At 29.5% G+C, this 20,681-nt stretch overlaps 1 protein-coding gene across 1 annotated transcript in view; it reads right to left on the bottom strand.

Annotated features, from left to right (window-relative positions):
- Positions 1 to 229: 229 nt before the first annotated feature.
- LOC122861104 overlaps positions 230 to 20,681 on the bottom strand; it is a 90,577-nt gene continuing 70,125 nt past the window's right edge. The window contains exons 3-8 of the mRNA XM_044165287.1: positions 19,979 to 20,098; positions 10,108 to 10,123; positions 7,314 to 9,761; positions 1,557 to 1,743; positions 1,347 to 1,466; positions 230 to 1,262 (exon numbers count right to left, since the gene is read on the bottom strand). Of these exons, the coding sequence (XP_044021222.1) occupies positions 1,073 to 1,262; positions 1,347 to 1,466; positions 1,557 to 1,743; positions 7,314 to 9,761; positions 10,108 to 10,123; positions 19,979 to 20,098 (3,081 nt within the window). The 3' untranslated portion in view covers positions 230 to 1,072. The remainder of the gene's footprint in view (positions 1,263 to 1,346; positions 1,467 to 1,556; positions 1,744 to 7,313; positions 9,762 to 10,107; positions 10,124 to 19,978; positions 20,099 to 20,681) is intronic.

Raw genomic sequence — 20,681 nt, forward strand, 5'->3', positions numbered from 1 at the left:
TTACTTAGCATCAAATGAATTATTAGTAAATAATTCTTTTTTTTTTATGACTTTATATATCATAACAATAAGTTCGGCGTATTTACATATATAATTTACGGTTTTACATATACATATTTAAAAATTACATACGACAATGACATTATTAAATTCTGATTATTCATTTGAAAGAACAACTAACCAGTTATTTAGTTAAGCATTTTCTTTTTTTTAATCATTAAACTATTAGTCACGTTTTCTTTTTTTTTTTTTTAATCTATTTACATTTCTTTTTCTAATCAATAAGCGATATAACTATGCTTGTAATTGTTTTTATAATCCGGTGCTAAATTACCCACTATCATCGCGTGTTTTTTTTTTTTTGGTATCAATGTGATCTGATAGAGTATCGCCACGTAGCCAATTATTTCTTACAAGTTAAGAGTGTGATACATCATTTTGTCACCTCTATTTTTTTTCTTGTAGTGTTACTTGCCTGCAAGTGTTTTCAGTGCTTTAGAATTATTCTATTTTGCCTTCTTTTCTTCTATGTTTGATTTGGTTTTTTTTTTTTTCATATAATTGAAAATCAATAAGACGGTTCATTTATTTATTTTTTTTTTGAATTATTGCAAAAACTGATCGTTCAGCTCATAACCGAGGTAGATTGGCGCAATTTTTATATTTTAAAAAGGGAAGACAAATAATGTATCAAAAGTTTATTTAACTAAATTTTGAATTTTCCCTGAATATTAATTGTTGAGGTGTATTTTTGTTGGCTTTGACATTCTAAATTGTTGTAATTTTAATTAAATAATCTGGCCATGATATAGGTACTTTGTACTATAACTGTAACCGAGTGTTTTTTAATTATTTAAAAATATTTATCCATGAAATTTAATTCTTCAATTGATTCAATTATTGTCTTTTTACAAGTCAACTCGCATATTTTACTTGTAAAAACAAATTGGCTGTGTTTTAAATACACTAAACCATGGTCCATTCTTCGCAAAAATTTAAATGAAATTTTTTCTTAATAGTTTTATTAAATTGGAATATTCAGCGCCCATTACAGGTCGCTACGATAAATGCGCTACAAAAGTTGTGCTATAACTGGATGCAATAGACACATATGTTCAGCTCCACGTATAGGAAGACGATTAACACTAAAATGGCGTACCATTTCCGGGATAGTCTCAAATGGTTTGCTGAATTGTCCAAGGATATAAGCATTTAAATCATCATTTCTCTGGATTCGCATATGCATAAAACCTCGAGCACTTCTAAAATACAAAATAATTAAATTAAAAATCTTTTAAAAATTGAATTTATTTTTAATTATTAATTAATAAAATTAATTTTCTTACTTTAGTGATAAAGAATAGTCTTGTTTAGTTGACTCGCTATTTCTAACAAGATAACTTCCTTCACGAAGAATTCGAAGTACTGCTTCAGCTTCGATTCTTGTTAATGATCCATGATACCATCTTACAAATTAAAAATAAAAAAACAAATTATTTTAATTAATATTAAAATTAATTTATTATATTTACTGTAAAATTAATATAAATATTTACCCTTGTCTTTCAAGGGGTAAGTCAACGTCAACAAGATCAGCAGATGCTCGTGTTGTGGTTAATTCAAGTGGAAGTCCAAGGCTAAGACCACCTGGTTTTTTCATAATTTGAAGACCAACTCCGTTAACTCCATTATTTCCACTACTATCCAAGTTCAGAGTCATCTTTGGTCGCGTCGTGCCGCCGCCTGAAATGAGTCAGCCGACAGTTAGACGCCGTATAGAAAATTTTACCAAGTTTACGTCGAGCTAATAATCTAAAAATTTTATGAGCAAAGATTATCGGGTCAAAATAGAATTGCTATTACAACCATCTTTCTCTATCATGTCAATTTAGATGAGTTATTATTTTTTTTATTCGAGTTTTTTTTTCTTTTTTAACTGCATTTTATCGTTTCCCCTTTGAACCCATTCCAAAAATTAATCTTTTCCATGAAAAATTAGTTTGTAATCCTGATCAAAGACTGAAGCATATTCAGCTCTTAAAAAAAAAACCAATTAAAAATGTCTGGTATTGTAATAATCTTATTTTTTTTATTTAACGAAATTTATTTATTTAAATTATCAATTATTATTAGCTATAAAGAATAAATTTATATTCAACATTATTTTTATAGAATGGGTGATTTAAAAAAATATGGCAAATTGATCTTGAATATGACATGAGGATAAACAAGTTGGCTGAAACGTCAGTTTATTTTGACTACACAATTTGTAAATGAAGTGCAGACAAAATATGAGATAAGAAGCAGGGTTGAACTTCAAACATCGATAAGCTGTCAAAATGTCTTTCTCATTTGGCTAACATCAACCGTACTTGTCTTACTCTACTATATTATTTTCTTGCGTGGATATGCTATATCCCAGACAAGAAAAAGTCGAAGGATAATTTTGTTTTTGCCATTTTCTCATAGCAGTTGAATTTTTTTTTATATATATATTTATTTTTCTGATTTTACGAACGAATGATGCGGGTCTAGGAAAATTGCTTTGACGTCTGTATCACTGAGTTAGTCGTGTTTGTCAGATAATGTGATCTGAGTTTTCACATCCTTCAGAATTTTTAGTATAGATTTTTCTTTTAATTCTAGATATACCAAAGAAAAAAAAAAACAATATGTAGTAATGCAGGAAAAACTTTATGAAATAAATTTCTTTGTTTATTTTTTATTTTTTTTATTTGTCGAAAGCGACCTTGAGTATTATTAAATATTAACGATTTGCCAAGATCAACCTTTACTTTCTGAGATTGGTGCTGTCTGTTTTATTCAATTTAATCCAACCAACTCGATTCATCGTGGTCCATTACGTTTCGTTCTTATTATTTTTTAAATTATATAATACTTTATGTTTTTTAAAAATTCACAATGATCCTCACAGGTATATAGAATTATTTTTTGTAATACGTAGAATAGGTTCAATATGAAAATAAACATTTAATCGCACTTATTTTCTGATTTACTTTTATTTTCTATTTTTTTATTTATTTTAATATACACATTCGTGTATATACTTCCATCCTTTTTAACCAATGACGGTTTTAATATACGTCTACGTACGGAGATACATCTCAATCAATTTCGACATGTCCCTCTAGGTTGTACCGTAGGGAAATGGAGGAACAGTGTAATGGAAATCGCATCGCTTGGGTTTGTATAAAGAAAATGAAAATAAAAAATAAAAATAAAATAAGAAAAACATGTAGCACAAGTGGATGAAGTAAAAAAAAAAAAAAAAGTACTTGCCCGGTACAATTAAGCATGAACCAGACGCAAAGAATTTTTTTTTTTCTTGATGTAATAAAAAAATAAAAGAATTGCTAAAGAAGAGACAAGTAAATAAGAAATTACTGTAGCGAAAAAAAAAGTTCTGCTATTTGTAAATATTTTAATTTAATTTTTACTTAAAAATAACAAAGTAAATTTTTTTATTGATTTTTATGTGCATTTGTTTATTTAGAACGACAAAAAATTGAAAGTAGAAAAATAAATAAATAAATAAATTAATGTGGTAATTTGAAATTCAGGATATTATTATATAGAAATGTTACTTATTTGAATTTTGAATATATTTATACATTTTTTTTTTTTATAAATTATAGGATGAAGCAGATTCAAGATTTGTGATAGATATGTCATGAGAAGGTGAGAGACATACATCAGCTGTCTTCTCACTCAATCGTCTTTTAGCCTGGAGGCAAAACCACGCACCGGATACTACTACCACTCAGTCTCCAGGGAAATTTCTAGTCACGAACAAACAGCGAGGGGGTATCCTCGCACTTCAACATCATAGCGAAGAAAAAAAATAAAATTGCGACTCAATTCCCTTAATTTTTACAAAGAAAAAAAAAATTCAAGATACTCGCATATTCTAATCCCACGACGATTTATGTCAAATAATATTGAACTCTGATTTTCAAATATTACTATTATTATTTGTTTTAATTTATTTAAATTTCATAAAGCATTGGCAATTGTCATTCATGAATCTTGGCTGTTATCGGCAAATCTCATTGTCCCTATTGATAATGTAGCAAATAGAAAATCCTGTTTAGAATCCTTGATGCATTTAGAAACCTCATGAAATATGAAATTTTTCATTTGCTTTCAACACTGGTCATCCACTTACAATTTGTCCCTCGGATTACACGCCAAGATTTCATGATAGGCTAAAAAAAAAAATCCATGTTCAAAATAAAATAAAAGATATTCTCTTGAAATAACTTTTTTTTCTTTTATTTATTTTTCTTAGTCCAAGCTGATTTGATTCAAATTGAAGGACGAAACACGCCTTAACGGAAGTTATTTTATTTATTTATTTTTCCTCTCAAAAATTCAAGTGACAACATTTTTCTAGATCAAAAATAATATTATCTTTTACCCATGCTTGCAAGCTTACATGATTTCCGGGGTCAAGAGAACTGTCAAAGTTTAACAAATATTGAATGTAATGATATTAGGATAAAAGCCAAAAATTTTATTGATAGAGTTGTATTAACGAGTTGTGCTAAAATAAAATAGACTTAGTATTAAAATCATTAAAGCATTTACCAACCTCTATTTATGGTCACATGATTTTTGTTCACATTAAATTTTATATGAAATCTTTGTATGCGAAAATTGCACGAAACTTTGGTCATTTAATTTTGACAATGTTAGTTGTATTATAGAATTGTGATTTACACTTTTAATGGTAGAGTTAAGTTATTGTTTTAAAAGCACCATTATAATTCCAAATTCTATTCGTGAAAACATTTTATATTCATTTAAAAAACGTGACAATGTATTTTATTATTTTTATTTTAGAAATTAAAAATATTATTATTGTAATTGACTTTTCTTAACTTTTATTTATTTTTTTGTTTCAAAGTTTCTTTGTTTTACCAAGCTTTACTTGTTTATATAGCATGATTGTTGAAAATGTTCCCAAACGATAATAGTCTGAACTCGGAAACGTCGAATAATCATAAATCAATATTTTAACAGTTAAGTTTGCCAATTTTTTTTTTTTTGATAAGTCGTTGCGTTATAAGGACCTACTTAGCTATAATTTTAAATTTTATAAAATGTCATTTCTCGAAGCTTTTTAGTGTATCAAGTGTGTACTCCCTTTCATGCTCGTTCCCATTTATTTAATACCACTACAGTTTGAATTCTCATACATTTTTTTTCTCATATATGCATTCTATATTTTTTTTACTCCACCAGCTAACATATTTCCACGAAACCTTTCAGCTCAAAGGCAAAAACGTGTAATATTCCCCTCTTCTGGTGTGATTGGAAAATTTCCGGCTGCCTATATGGTACAATAGTTTTCACTGTGTAGAATCAACCTTGCAGAAATTTTTTATCTTATTATGGCAGATGTATATTTTTTCTGAGATTGAATTTAGTTTACTATATAATTGATAATACTGTTAATTTTTTAAGTATGCTTAAAGATTTTCAAGTGATAAAATTTACGTCTCCACTGGTATTCAATTTTTAACAGGTAAAAATGCTACATATATAAAATCAATAATTCATGATTCTCTTTACAGCCATCATGCTGATAACAGAGCCCATATTTCAACTGGGTGGTCTTGATCTTATTGCTTGAAGAAGCATTACAGCACGAGTCTAGCCATGTGAAAAGTGTACGATAACGTTCGGGACGATTACTTTTTTTTTTTTCACTCTTTTCCTTTAGCCTACCGTCTGTGTACAGTGTTTAACGTCTCTGACAGATCTACGACCGTCTTCAATTCTTAAATGACCCATGACGCTTCGTGGTGACAATAAAAATAATGTCTTGACTCAACTTTTTTTTACTACTTTGTTATAATGACGAACGAAATAATAATAATAATCATAAATAAAAAATACTAAAACACAAGAATTGGCAACATGAATGTAGTTAAATGATGCAAAAATGTCTGATAGTATCATGACACTGTTGGAAGTATTTTAAACAATGAATATTTGTAGACTTAAATGTACAGAATTTATCTCATCTCCGACACTTAGATTTTATCGTGTTGTAAATAACAGTAAATAATTCATGATCAGGTGCTTTTTTTAGATACAAAAGAAAAATAAATATCTTTTTTATTTTCATTTTGTTTCAAGTTATTTTTGTCGATTAAATAAAAAATATAAAGCTCAATATATTATTTTCTATACATTTTATAAAATTTACCAAGATCACAATTTATGTGAAACGACACTCGCAAGTAGAGCATGATATTTCCAATATTACCAATACGCCTGCGTCACCGTCAATGCAGAAGCTTCCAACGAATTTTTTTTTTTTTCTTTTTAGAGCCCACATAATATTTATTTGTGTTTATATGTGTGCAGAAGATGAGAAAATAGTTGGCAAAAATGTTAATGGTAAAATTGCCTTGCAGACGACTAGACGCGTTATATGCCGATTTTACTGTCGTTTTCAACTGAAAGGTTTTCAAATTTTCACATAAAATTTTTTCATGTATATTGTTTTCAAGTGAACGAAAAATACATTGTATTACATAGTAAAAAAATAGAATCAAAAATCAATACTGAAAAATTTTTTTAAATTTAATTTGTATGATTAATTGTTATTTATATTTAATGCAAAATTGATATTTATGGTTCTTGATTAATATTGGTATACGTATTCTAATTTAAAGTTAATCAACGACATCGTAATTTTGTTTCTAAATTAAACTCTAACACGCGACACAGCACGTTGCTAATTATTGATGGCAGACACGTAGGTTGTAACGTATGTGGGCATACTGACACATCAAATCTCTCTTCTCGCAACGTTCAAACATAATTCTATTAGTATTATAGATTAATGTCGATAATAGAAAATATATCGATCTTGTGGAATACTAATAAAGACAAAAATATTAGCTTTTCTTTGGAAGAAAAACCATTACCTATTTATCAGTATAATGTCAACAAAAAAAAAAAAGAAAAAAACGAAGAGCTTTTAATTTGACAAATTAATCTGTTTTCAATTATTTCTTGATACTTTTTTTTTTTTTGACAATACCAACATCGTTATAAGCAACATAAAAAAAAATAAAATAAGAAACTCATTGAATTTATTTTTAAAAAAAATCGTCTACCTCAATTTTATATTTTATTTTCAAAGTATATATTAAAACGTGGTGTTTTTATTAATTTCATGGCTAGCCGCTCTATTACGTTAGGTTTACGGTTTCAAGAAATTTTCTCTAGCTCATTGATTTTATTATTTTAAAATTAAATATAAAAAATATTCTTACCAAATATTGCAGGCTCAATATCACGAACAGATAAACTCGATGAGGCTTGTGATGCACTAGATTCAGTGCTTTGAGTACATCTTAATCTTCTTCTTAATTTTGGCATATCAAATGGAAGATCTCGAAGATCAACACTGGTAGCACTACCAGAAGTCGTTGCGTCTTGTTGAATTTGAAGACGTCTTCTTCGAAGTTTTGGCATGTCAAAAGGAAGATCAGATAAGTCTGGTTCATTATCAGCAATATTTATATTGTCTAATTGTGGTTTTATTAAATGAAATTGAAATGGCTTGCATTTAATACCAGCTCGTGATTCAATAGAAATTCCACTATCCGAGCCTTGTATTTCAGCATCACCTGACGATGATGATTGCAAAGCTAAATTTATGAGATTTTTATTTTGAGGTGTTCTCCGTTTTTTAAATAAATTATCTGATGGCGAAACAACAATAGATGTTATCGCATTTGTATTATTCGTATTGTTTGTGTTAATTGTATTGTTTGTATTATTTGTATTGACAATAATATTCTCTTGAGTTGATTCTTCTGGTGAGGCTTTTTGAGAATTATTATTTCGATTATTTTCAGAAGTCTCTGAGGCTGGCTCTTGAGAGGATTTATCGGAAATTGGAGATAGTATATGAAGTTTACTAGCATGGTAAGTTAAAAACCCCGAGAGAGTTGCTGACGGTTGATGATGATGATGGTGGAAGCAATTAGTACTTCCACTATCAGAACTGTGTGAGCTCAAGCTCGTACTGTGTCGACTCTCTGAGCTACTGGTAGATCGGTTTCCCTCGCTAGTACTGCTTCTGATTGACTCCATACTTCCACCACTGCTACTAGTTGCCATACTTTCTGTGCTGGAATAACCAATTCTGCGTCTAGTTGGACGGAGTTTAAATTCTATAATTCCAGCTTCACGTCTTGATCGCAATATATCACTCTCAGCTTCATGTGGCCTTCCTTTAAATTCCATGATCGGTCTATTTTCACGAATTAAACTTCGTGGTCTCTGTCTTTCCTCTTTTGGCCTTTCTTTAAATTCTAAAATAAAATCTTTGTCACCTCTTCGTAATTGTGATTGATTATTTTCTTGAATTAAACTTTTTGGTCGACTTTTAATTTCCAGAATACCGTCATTACTCTGATGTGATTCATTAGACTTGAGTGATTTTACTGGCAGCCTAATGTCTTTTAATCTCGATTGATCTGGTTGTGATGGAAGATTTGGTGTACTATGCATATTCAACAATAAATGATCTTTGTTATTGTGAAATTTTGCTGGTAGAGGAGCCGTTGAAGGTGGTGATTGAGTATATCCACGCACAGGCAACCTTGATGATGTGTTTTCATCACCAGAGTTTATTTGAAGAGACTCAATTTCATGTGATAAATTAGACAATGCATCAGGTTGGTTATGCTGCAATCGAATAGGGATTGGCTTTGGTTTCAATACTACAATTTTTCGTCTATTATCTTTCGCCAATTGACCAGTATACTGAGAATTTTTCTTAGAGCCATCTGTCGATGAACTTGCTCGTGATTGTGCACTACTAATAATTCTTAATTGAGAATGTAAAACTGCATGATTTGTAAGCCGATCAACATCATCAAGATCATCATCAGAACGGTTAACCTTGCAATCAAAGGCTGTTTCATAAAGTTGTCGTTGCCTCGCCATATCTTCGTCGTCGTAATCTTCAGCGTCAGCAGCTTCGTCCTCTTCAACATCCGCTTCGTCTCCAGCTCGTTCTGCTTCAGCGTCGTATTCAACGAGCACAGGCTGTTGCGGTTCAATTCTACGTGCTCTACGTAATTTGCGCACTTGATGCCGCGCAACCTTATTTGGTTCATTTATTTCATCCTCGTCCGGCGATGCAACGCACATGCAACTTGTTGTAGGTAAATCATGACTTAAAAGACGATGTGGAGGCATGAGAGTATGGTCCCACTCAGTGATAATGCAGGACGACAGAATTTCGTTATTATGTATTGGACCAGCATGCTCACTCCCCGTAGGGCTTACTTCTTCTTTACTACCACCAGGAGCTGTATTTGTAAATGGTGCTGCTCCATCACCAGCTACAGAATTTCGTTTTGGAAGACCTGGCGTTCGAGACCTATCGTTTGGAACGTCAAGACTTATACTTTTTCTGTATTTTGTTGGCTGAGATTTTGGTATTTGGTCTGGAGTTTTAAATAAATCGCCGTAATAATATGGTGAAGGATGACGAATTGGTTGATTAGATTCAGTTGGTGATTGATCTGATACGTGAACTTGGGCAACACAATCGACAGTTACAGTGTTGTTGACAGTCTCTTTTGTATCACGACTTGCACGTGAAGTTCTTCCAGTAGAAAGATAAGGATTTGATTTACGAACAACTGATTTTTCTAATTGTCCCGTTATTTCATTATCACAAGAAGAGTCTGACGCTGATGGATCTGAATCAAATAAATATATTTCTTATGTTTTAAAGCTATTTCTTAGCTTTAAAAATCGAGGGAAAAAACAAATAATTTATATTTCACATTTTTATAAAATGAAAATGGAGCAAATGGACAAAATAAAAAATCTAAATCTATATGGTAAAATCAGAAGAAAGAATGGTAAGTTTATCTTCAAGTAAATATTTTTTTATACCCATGAACTGAAGATAATGTTCATATTATGCTCGGCAAGAGCTTAACTACAGTCTGTCTCCTCCCACATTTTACTAGATAGGCTGCTAACTCAATAAAACATATGGTTCTGTTTCTGACAGGTACTATACCACGAAGTAGATTCTACAAGAACCTTCTTTTTCCTACCCAAAAAATTATTATCACGTAACAAAAATCAAAAATCTCTTATGTTGTCAGACAATACAACTTGGCCAGATTAAAGTGACCAAACAAGACTTGATATAATTGGTTTTTTCTTTGTCATTATATTTTTATCTCAATACAAATGTGTAGTTAAAAAGCTCCCTTTCAATTGATTTTTTTAATTTCACTCGTCAAATAAAACCACGACCCTTGAACATATACCGAAATTAAAATTGAATTGAACGATGCAGTGCCGTTAATATTGATATATTTTTCTCTATCCAACTATGTGTTTTTAAATTTTATTTAGTACGTGACAAACGTTATCATTTCATATCTATTGGTTCAGTATTAAAGGCTATGATTATTTTTTCTTTTTTAGCTAACATGCTTAAACAGCAGAAAAGAAGAGAAAAATAAAATATCAATATCGTTTCACACAGGCTGCGTGCAATAACGACGTCATTTGAAATTGGACGAAAAAGGTGAATTCAGCCCTCGTCTAAATATTAAATAAATTGAATACAAAGATGTACAAGAAATAGCGGAAGTAAACGGTTGTAATATTGTTTTAGTAATAAAATAAAAAAAAGAAGAATATGAATATGTATTCACAGCTGTTGAATCGCTTGGTTATACAATTAAATTTTTGTTTAAATTTATTCTCAGTCTGTCCAGCAAGATAAAAGTTTAGTTAAAATATTCTTCAATTAAAAAATTTGATTCAGTTGTATTTATATATAAAACTTGTACAAGAATAACTTTCCTATTATATTCATTGATAAAAAGTTATGCTCAAAATAACAGAGAATAAATTAAGCGACTTTTGTTGAATACGTGATCTGGACAAAATTAGGTGGGCCACCACATCGTTGAGGTAATTTTCCATGTTATTTTCTTGCACGTGTGTTTAATTTACTTCAGATAAAGTCTAAGCTTGCATTTCACTGAATACATTTTACACACTTTGCATTAATAGCTGAATTGCATGGATATTGACTACCGATGGATAATCAGGTTTAGCTGATACATCGTCAGTTCATGAGGGTGGATATACATAGTTGGTTGTGTGTTACCAGCATATTCAAAAGTGTAAGTAAGGGTTGCAGCATCCAATGCACTCATATACAACGCATAAATGGGAGGGCATACACCCTCTAATGAATCTATTAGCGATCCAAACGATAAAACTGGACTGGCAATCACAGCAGGATCCAATAGTCCACATGACTCGTTTACATTCAATAAAATAAAAATAAAAAATAAATACAAAATAAAAAGCTCAACACTTTTATTTCCCTTTTATTTCAATACAACAGAATCCATATAATTCACTTTGATCAATCAACCAAATGATTTTAGGTAAAAATATTTAAATTTTATATTCAATCATACTGAATCGTAGAATTTTTTTTTTCTATAAAGGTAAATATAATTCGGAAATAGAATAAATATAAAATAGAGATTTTACTGAGAACATAATATTATGAAACATTCGAATGTTACGATTTCATATCGATGTAAAGAAAAAATAAATAAAATAAACTAAAAGTTTATTTTTATTTTTATTCTTTTTTATAATAGAATGAAGGCTCTAAGCCAGATCTTTTTTTTTTTATTAGATATTGTCCTCATAATACAACCCAAAAAGTCCAATAGGCGTTGGATATGACTCGTGAATGCCAAGGATTCGTAAAAGGATTTGTGAAGTCAAAGGGAAAAAAAAAAAGAAAAAAAAAATGTTTTTGTGGCTTAGAATTTTTTTTTAGGTTGATATGACAGTGACCATTTCCAAGACCCATCGAAAAGAGCACTTATACCAATGACATTGTCACACAGCGATGAAAAGATTATCTTGTTAGAGCTATTTCCACTAAAACGAAAACGAAATTTAAGCCAATCTCAGTTATTGCGGTTTATTCATGAGACAATTGGTAGTTGATAACAAACATGAAATTGAACCGAAAAATTTGATAAATAAAATAAAAATATTCTCCCAAATGATAAAGTTGAATGTATAAGATTATTATTTTTTTTTTTTGTTTCAGTAAATTAATTTTTTAAAGAATGAAGATTTAAAAACACATGTTTATTTGAGTATAGAGAAACGTATGCTTGAGAGGATCAACTAAAAGTATATTCTTACAACTTGCCCTTAGACACTGACAACATTCACAAGGGAAAACAAATTTGCCTTTGGGGAGTTAGTCTTTTCACTGGTTCACGTCGCGTTGTTGGTCTCGTATACATGAATCCTCATATTTATAGCTTGAATACTGTCATCAGAATGAACGATTGCAGTGCTTAATATGCCTACCAATTGTAAATAAAACGAATGACGATGTTATATCTTTTGAGATCATGTTTTTTCTGTGATCTTCTCATCCTTTGATTAAGGACGCGTTTATACCAGTTCCCTCGAGTTTAAAAAACAGCAAAAGGATATAAAAAAATAAAAATTACCTACAAGTGTTGCATACACCTTTTGTAATTCATCCCTAAAAAATAAAATGACAAGTGCCAGTAAAAAAATAAAAAAGACCAAGTGGGTAATGCCTGCCTTTGATAACTTTTTAGTGGCAATTACTTGCATCGAATTACTAAGACTTGAGTAATTTTTACGTTACTAGGCCCATGTCAATGTTAACCTTGTCAAACCCGTTGACTCTTATTCCACTTAAGCTCACCTCATTTTCGTGATAATTATTATTCTCCCTTTTTCTCGGTAAAGAGACCTTCATCCTCAACGAGTAAGCAATACTTACAAAAAAAAATTAACCATTTTATGTACACCACTCTTCGTAAATTTCATTAGAATCTTAAATTTGTTTTTATATTAAAAAAAAAAAAAAAAAAAAAAAAAATCAAGTAATTATTATATTACGCATGTTTGAAAAAATATAGAAAATGTGTTGACAACCGCTGTATTGACTAACTCAAATATTTTTCAGTCAATATTCTTTTCACGTGAGCAATTTTAAGTATACATATTTAATTGTCTATCTTATGATCTTGTCAAACGACCTCGGTCCATTTAATTAATTATTGTTTTAACTTTATTTTTTTGTGTGAACCCACTTGTTCTTGTTCATTCTATTTAATTTAATTTTTTTTTTTTTTCCATATAGATTATGAAACTCGTTAAGCAGAGAAATTGGACGATTGGTCTCGACAGTAATAAAATCAATGTTGACTCATTGTCACAAAAGGGAAATACAGGTATCTCATTTATATGAGTGAAATTGTCTAGGCGTTTTTGGCACCCTCCAAGGGTATTTGAATCGTGCAACATATCGAGGGTCCACGGATTATTCACTTCTCCAACAGTAGACATTGGCCGATTGGAATCTACATCAGTGGTCACACGAATATACCCCTCAATTTCAACATTGATATAGTCTACAGCCCTGAGGCTGTGCTTTCTACGTCAAGGGACATTTGAGTGTCCGATATATTTTGCTGCTATATATATTCAGATTGCCTATATATATAATTCACTTGAATTTCACAGCCTAGTTTCCTCAAAATACAGTTGACATAATAATAATAATTATTAAATCTTTAAATCGCGTGTTAAGTATGATCTTCTGGAAGATATTTTTCTTTTTTTCAATCATTGAACACAAAACATTAAGATAATAAAAATACAGTAGTAGTATAGTCGAATTTATTAAATATACAAACAGATAAAATTTAAACGACATTAGTTTGTGACGTGCTTATTTATATTGAATTAAAAAACTACGAATGATATAATAAAATTATTCCGAGACAAAATGGTAATACGTAATAACATTAAATAAATGATAATGGTAATTAGTACAGAATTAATTTAACCACGTCATTTTTGTGAAGGGTCGATAGCATATAAAACTAATGCGTCGAAAATAAAAACGTCTAGCCTTGTAAAATAATTTATGCTTATTTTTTTAAATACGAATTTTAAAAACTTAATTTATAAAAAAAATATAAATATTATAAAATTGAAAAAATGATTGAAATAAAAAGTAAAGTTATTGAAATTTTAAAAATATACATTTAGATTTATGAAATTTTGAATTGTGAATTTGAAGAATTTATATTTTTTCTTTAAAATAGATTTAGTCGTCTGAGTGATGCCCGGAGGCAGTTGAATCTTGTTGGAATTGGATTTGAATTAAGATTTGTGTAGAATTTCATATAGACCCTTGAGTTGGTTTTGGTAACGAGACAAGAAATTGAGAAATAAAGAAAGAAGGAAGTAAAAGCAAATCATCTAAAGTAGATGTCTTGTTGTTGACAGTTTGAAAATGATCTAGTTCCTTCGTATTTAGTAATGATGTTTAATAAAAGTGAACACGAGATTGTATAATATTACTAACGGGAAATAACTATACAAATGACATGAACAGTTCATCTATATATATATCTATTAAATTCCAGGGACACCACTTCCACTAGTTAACTATTCATCTTCTCCGAACGATCAAACAAACTTTTCAAGCGTTTAACTTTGGAATGCTAAAATTGTTGAAAAAGCGAATTCGATTTTTAGTCAAGTCAAGAAGAAATTTTCTAATGACATAGCAAATTCATATATGCAAAAGATTCTTTTATTTTTAATATGTCATTAATTTGTTTTTGTTAAGATACAAATTCATATACATATATTTAGTTGATCCTAAAAATTATTAATTTTATGTGTATTAAAGTGAATAGCATGTAAATGATAAAATGAACAAAGCGTCAAGTCAACTACTTGCTATTTCGTTTACAAAGTTTCAGAGTCCAGGGGTGTCAACCCTCGTGCGTGGTAACAGTGTATGAGGTGATGGGTAAACGGACAGCATGTCATTTGCATAAAACGTAATGAGTTGCCAGTGATAACTATACTCGGGGAGACCAAAATGAGCTACAAGACACCTACTAGTATTAATTGAAATAGGGGCAGTACACATCAGTAACAAAGGGAAAAAAGGTTGATATTATATGCGTCCCAATTTTGGGGTATACCAAAAGCTTTTAAACTTTATATATAAAAAAAAAAAATAACTACTCACATATAATGATTATATACACTGGCATACAAAAACTTTATGACGAAAAATTTTGTTGAATAAAACTACTTTAGCTTAAGCTTTCAAGTGAATCTTTACAGATTATTTTAAAAGCTCTTATGAATTTTCATTGGTACTCATTTACAGTTGAATTGACATTTTATAAATTAAATAAAATTTATTTTATTCCATTACTTATTGTTGCAAACTTTTGCAAACTATTAAGATGATGAAAAATAATCAACGACGACAAAGAATAAAAGCAATAAAAAAAATAACAATAAAAAATATAAAACAAAAAGTTAAAAATCCATGAAATTACCAGGATGCTTAATAAGTCCCAGGGGCTGTTTTAGAAAACCCTTGAAACTTTACAGAGTCTGTGTGTGAAAAGGGCAAGTACTGACAATGAGATGTAGTTAGACAGAGAAAACAAAAAAATAAAAAAAAAAAAACGAAGGGTGAGTTTAATTAAATATCACGCGACATATTATGGGGAGAATGAAGTTTGTTATCAGCAGCAAGTTACGTCACATCCACAGAGAGAAAGGTGGAAACCTAAAAAGTTTAAAATGATCGAGGCGAATATATTACAGTTACTGCCTCTGGCCACTGGTGTTTTTCATCAGGATATCATCACCCACCGGAAGAGACAGCAGAATGTCCAGCTACCTCAATGTCATGCCTACTGAATTTATCTGATTTTTAAATTGCCCATGCGCAAGACAAAAACGAAAAAAATAATTATTTATGCATGTTTAATTTTATTTTTGAATTTAATAATCAAAACAAGGCTAAAACTTTTGCAATAAGTAAGCTTTGTCAAAATGACGTGAATATCTTGACAAAGGTTGTAGGCTTAGGGTTGTTATGAATATATATAGCAAAAATGCAAATGATGATTGTTTACATAGGTTTAGATTGTAGCCCTATAATAAATCTGCATACCTGACTTTGCTATCAGTATCAGAATTTTTAACTCAAATTGTATTATTATCAATTCAAATATAATTAATCCAGTTGTTAACTTTATTATACTCGATTATAATGAAAGCAAACATTTAACTACAAGAAATTAATAATACACTGAGAAAAAAAACTTCTGACATTTAGAAATAAACTTCTTGGCAAGAAAATTTTTGAAAAAAGAAATAATTTTTTTTTATATAAATTATAATTGTTTTAGAAAAAAGTCTTGAAATAATCATTTTATTATTTCATGCGTTTTGTGTCAAACGATAGATCATTTCGTCAAAGAATATAAAAAGTATCCAGCCTTGACACTAACACTACTACGTTTACATAATAGACTACATTCTTGTTTCAGAACTATTTTAAGGAATAAACTTAATTATGTACAATATGTTTGACTCGATAGTAAGGCTAGAAAATTTATAAATGAAGTACATTTGTTTTAATTAATAAATTATTTAATTCAAATGATAATAAGCTAATCAGGAAGTAGTACTTGGCTTTCAAATAAAAATTTGACATTTCACAAACAATTTAAAGTTACAAACAATTAAATTATTGTTTAATACATCAATTTAGTTTAATTTAAATAAGTTTAATAGAATTTGATAATCAAAAAATTATGAAAAAAATTTCATTTTTGTATTTATATTTATTCATCATTAATGTTTGTCAGAAGGGTCTAATTAGTTTAAAGTTTTCATTTGTTATTCAAAATCTACACAAATAAAGACTAAACCTAAATTAGTAACATTTAGAAATAGATCAGTATTGGAAGCGGATTTAAGTGACGTATATATGTTGAATATAAAATTTTATTTCTTGCCATGAACGGATATTAAGAAAATGTTAATGGTTATGTTTTATTTTTTTTAATCATCGTATATCAATTGAGGGTCGGATGCAATAACTCGCCGAGCGCTCGAAGTCAAAAGAAATGCTATGTTGCTAAAAATAGAAAAATTAAAATTGAAAATAAAAAAATAAAAAATACAGTCGTCGATAAATTAAAAAATACATAATTTTCTTCAAATAAATTTTATAATAATTAGTTAACGAGATAAAAATATAAACGAAATTTTTAGAAAAAATACTTTTCAATAATATAACTCAAGATAACTTCTTTAAAATTAATAAATTAACTTGAATTTTTACTGTAGCTTCATTATAAGCTACCGATTGCAACAGTATGATTAAATTTTATTAATAATGTTTAATTTTATTATTATGATTGTTTAAGAAAAATTCAATTTGTCAAACTTTGAATGAAAAAAGAGTCGGAGAATTTGATAATTAGTAACTGTCATGGCAATATTGTTAAACAGTATATCAAGAAGTTTATAGAAATTTTAGATATTTTTATTAATTATTGACTGAGTTATAATTTAACAATGTATTCGCGCATACTGTTTGTATTTATATGGATATACAGTGAACATAGGCTTAAAATGACGATCGCATATATAGCTAACGGTAGCTAATTTGAAACTGTGTATATAACATATCTAAATTGATAAAAACTATTATTAGCATTACTAAAAATTGAAGTTCAATAAATAAAAAGGTTGAAATAATTTTTAACCATACTACAATAATATAAAATATAAAATTCACATATAATGATATTAAATTGCAAGATTGAAAAAATTTTGAAAAAACTACTTTACATGAAATTATAAAAAGCTATTATCGAGACTGAATTTTTAAATTTGAAAAATAAAGATAACATTTTGTTTAATCAAAAATAAAAGCATTGTAAACATCACCTATACACAAATAACAAAAACCCACAAACTAATTTAATACAAGAAAATTGAACCAGTAAAACAATGATTGAGGCGAATAAAAAAAAAAAAATCATTCATGATAACGATTGGATTCACTCGTTTTGTGTGAAATTGTAAATGAAGAGTAAAATAGTAGCAGACCCTCTCAATTTCTGTGTATCAAATGGGGTAAATAACATTCCTCTGAATGTACTGTGTACGTGTATTTGTGAAACCAAAATGTAATCCCATCGATTTATCGAAAATTCTGTGATGCCGATTACCACAATACATTGCATTATAATTGCACATACTATAGTATTATTAGCTCAACTAATAACCCCACTTTATGATAAAATTTATGAATCCATACATTTACCTGGATCATAAGCCTTTTTAAAGTCTAACCAAAAAAAAAGAGAACAAAAAACATTATGGTGTAATAAAATTAAATGTAATCTCTTCTTGTCATAAAAATGTAGTCTTTACAAATAAATCACAATTTCTTTATCCCAGGAATTATAAATATTCTATGCATATGGCCCCCTAAACAGCTCTCGCCTTTCCCGCATTAATAATCTCAATGTATAGTCTTTTGAGTAATTAATTGGTCGTAACTTTACGAAACAATAGGGATTGTAAAGTAAAAAGAGAAAAGGATAAAAATGCCAGACACATTTTCTCACGGTATGCCTATTTTCTTGGCAAAAAGCTTCGTGTAGTTTGTGGCAGCTTGTGCATATTCCATTTTCTTAATTTTCTTTTCTTTCTTATTTTAAAAAAAGCCATCCCATCAAATAATTTTCCAAACTACCTATTCTTACAAGCCTTAACATTTTTAAAATACGATCAACATTTTCAATCGTTGTAAAGCCTTTCATGCTGGTGATAAATACGTTTTTCAGCAAAACTTAATCATAAAAGTACCGGGGAAGAAAGTATGTCTTGGTAAAGTGATTTCACTTGATGCGCCTTTCCGAGTCAAGTGGTACGTATTGTTTATTGGCGTTCAACACAATATGAAAGAAAGAATAAATGAAAATAAATATAAGAAGAAGGGGAAAAAAAATGTGACAAAAGAGACATTCAGTGAACTTTTGTCTTGAGTTCCCCAGATGGTGAGATACTTTTTTTTTTTTTTTCATTATTTTATTTTTTGCCACTCATCCCTGCTTTTTTTTTACGAGCAACTCAAGACGATTGTCAGGCATCTCGTCCTTTTTTTCATTTTTACCGTAAGAAAGAGCTTCAGTCTAGAAGGGTCGTGTACTTTTAAAGGGAAATTCTCTATAGGATATGAAATGATGCCTCACAATTGCTCCACGGTCTATCATTTTTTATGAGTTTCGCATTTTATTCTGCCTATATCGCAACCCAGTATAACCACATCAATGTAAAAATATCATTTTATACTGATGTTGTGATTTCGTTTATTTATTTATGTATTTTTTTTTTTCAGAGTAATATTTGCGTTTAATAAATATACACAGTTATTCAGTTTGCGCCACGAAAATATTTAATATTGAATATATGGTGCGCGGTAAAGCTTTTCTATATATATTTTAAATGGTCATTTGGGCGTGGGAGCAACTGAAGCGATATATATTTTTAGTGAAACAGTTAACACATTTTTGGGTTAGCCCTAGGCATTCAAAAAGTGCTAGAGCAATTATAAGTAACGCCGGAAGTCACGACCCATTCCATTTATTTCTCTTTTTCACTTTACCACCTTACACTTTTCGACTTCTTCTCTTTCTTCAAGCTGCCCCCTTCAAGTATTTTACCCGGGGGGTATTTTGTCACCCTCGTAATTATATTTCTCTCGTATTCTGATTCCCCCACAAGTTATAACCGAAAACGTCGATACGTGGTGTCTACGATCAAATTCATCCCGTACTCATCCAAGTGCAAAAAAAAAAAAATTGTACGATATACTTTTGTTTTTCTTTTTCCTATTTTTCGAAATTTTTGTTATCATATATACAATCATTGCCTCTGGCTCTATTTACTATTTATTTGTTATATAATTTTTGTTTTATTTACTAACTCATAATACAGAGGAGGATAAAAAAAAACTTACGTTCTCTACGCTTGGACTCGGCAGGGCCCATTGCACAGTTGTAGTGACTGCTGATGCACTTGCTGGACGTCGTTTATTAACGAAGTCAACAGGAATACAATAATCATCACGTAGTGAAATCTGAAACAATAATAAACAATTAAAATTATTATTTTCTGTTCTTTAGTTCATCTTTTGTATAGTAAAATTATTAGTATTCAATAAATATATTATAACTTCGATAAATATATTTCAGCTACTTGAACTGTAATCCTTCTCTATCAAAAAAAAAATATATATATATATATATATATTCGATTGGTATGGTATTAATTATGGTATTATCGATCAACTTTGAAGAAAAATAAACATTCTGTATTAAGTCTTCCAAATAAAAAAAAAAAAAAACAACAACAACATACAATAAACTCATCAGTGAAATATATTTGACCATGTATATGAGAAAAAAAGTATATAGATTATGGGTTTTCGTGAATACCGATTGGATAGTGCTGTGTGTATGAATGTGAATGTCGATTTCATATATAAATGGAGACAATCGTGAATCCCTGAAGGCAGCTTATCGTTTGTTGAATGTATATGTAGGCTAGAGGGGAATCTGTCGAGTCACACATCAGCTCTGCTTTGCACGAATGAACCAGACTGACAGGACAGGAAAGCACGGATGATAATGTTAAAAAGGGAAAGAGAAAAAATTGAGCAT

The sequence above is a fragment of the Aphidius gifuensis genome, linkage group LG1 (genome assembly GCF_014905175.1).
Source record: "Aphidius gifuensis isolate YNYX2018 linkage group LG1, ASM1490517v1, whole genome shotgun sequence".
Lineage (NCBI taxonomy): Eukaryota > Metazoa > Arthropoda > Insecta > Hymenoptera > Braconidae > Aphidius > Aphidius gifuensis.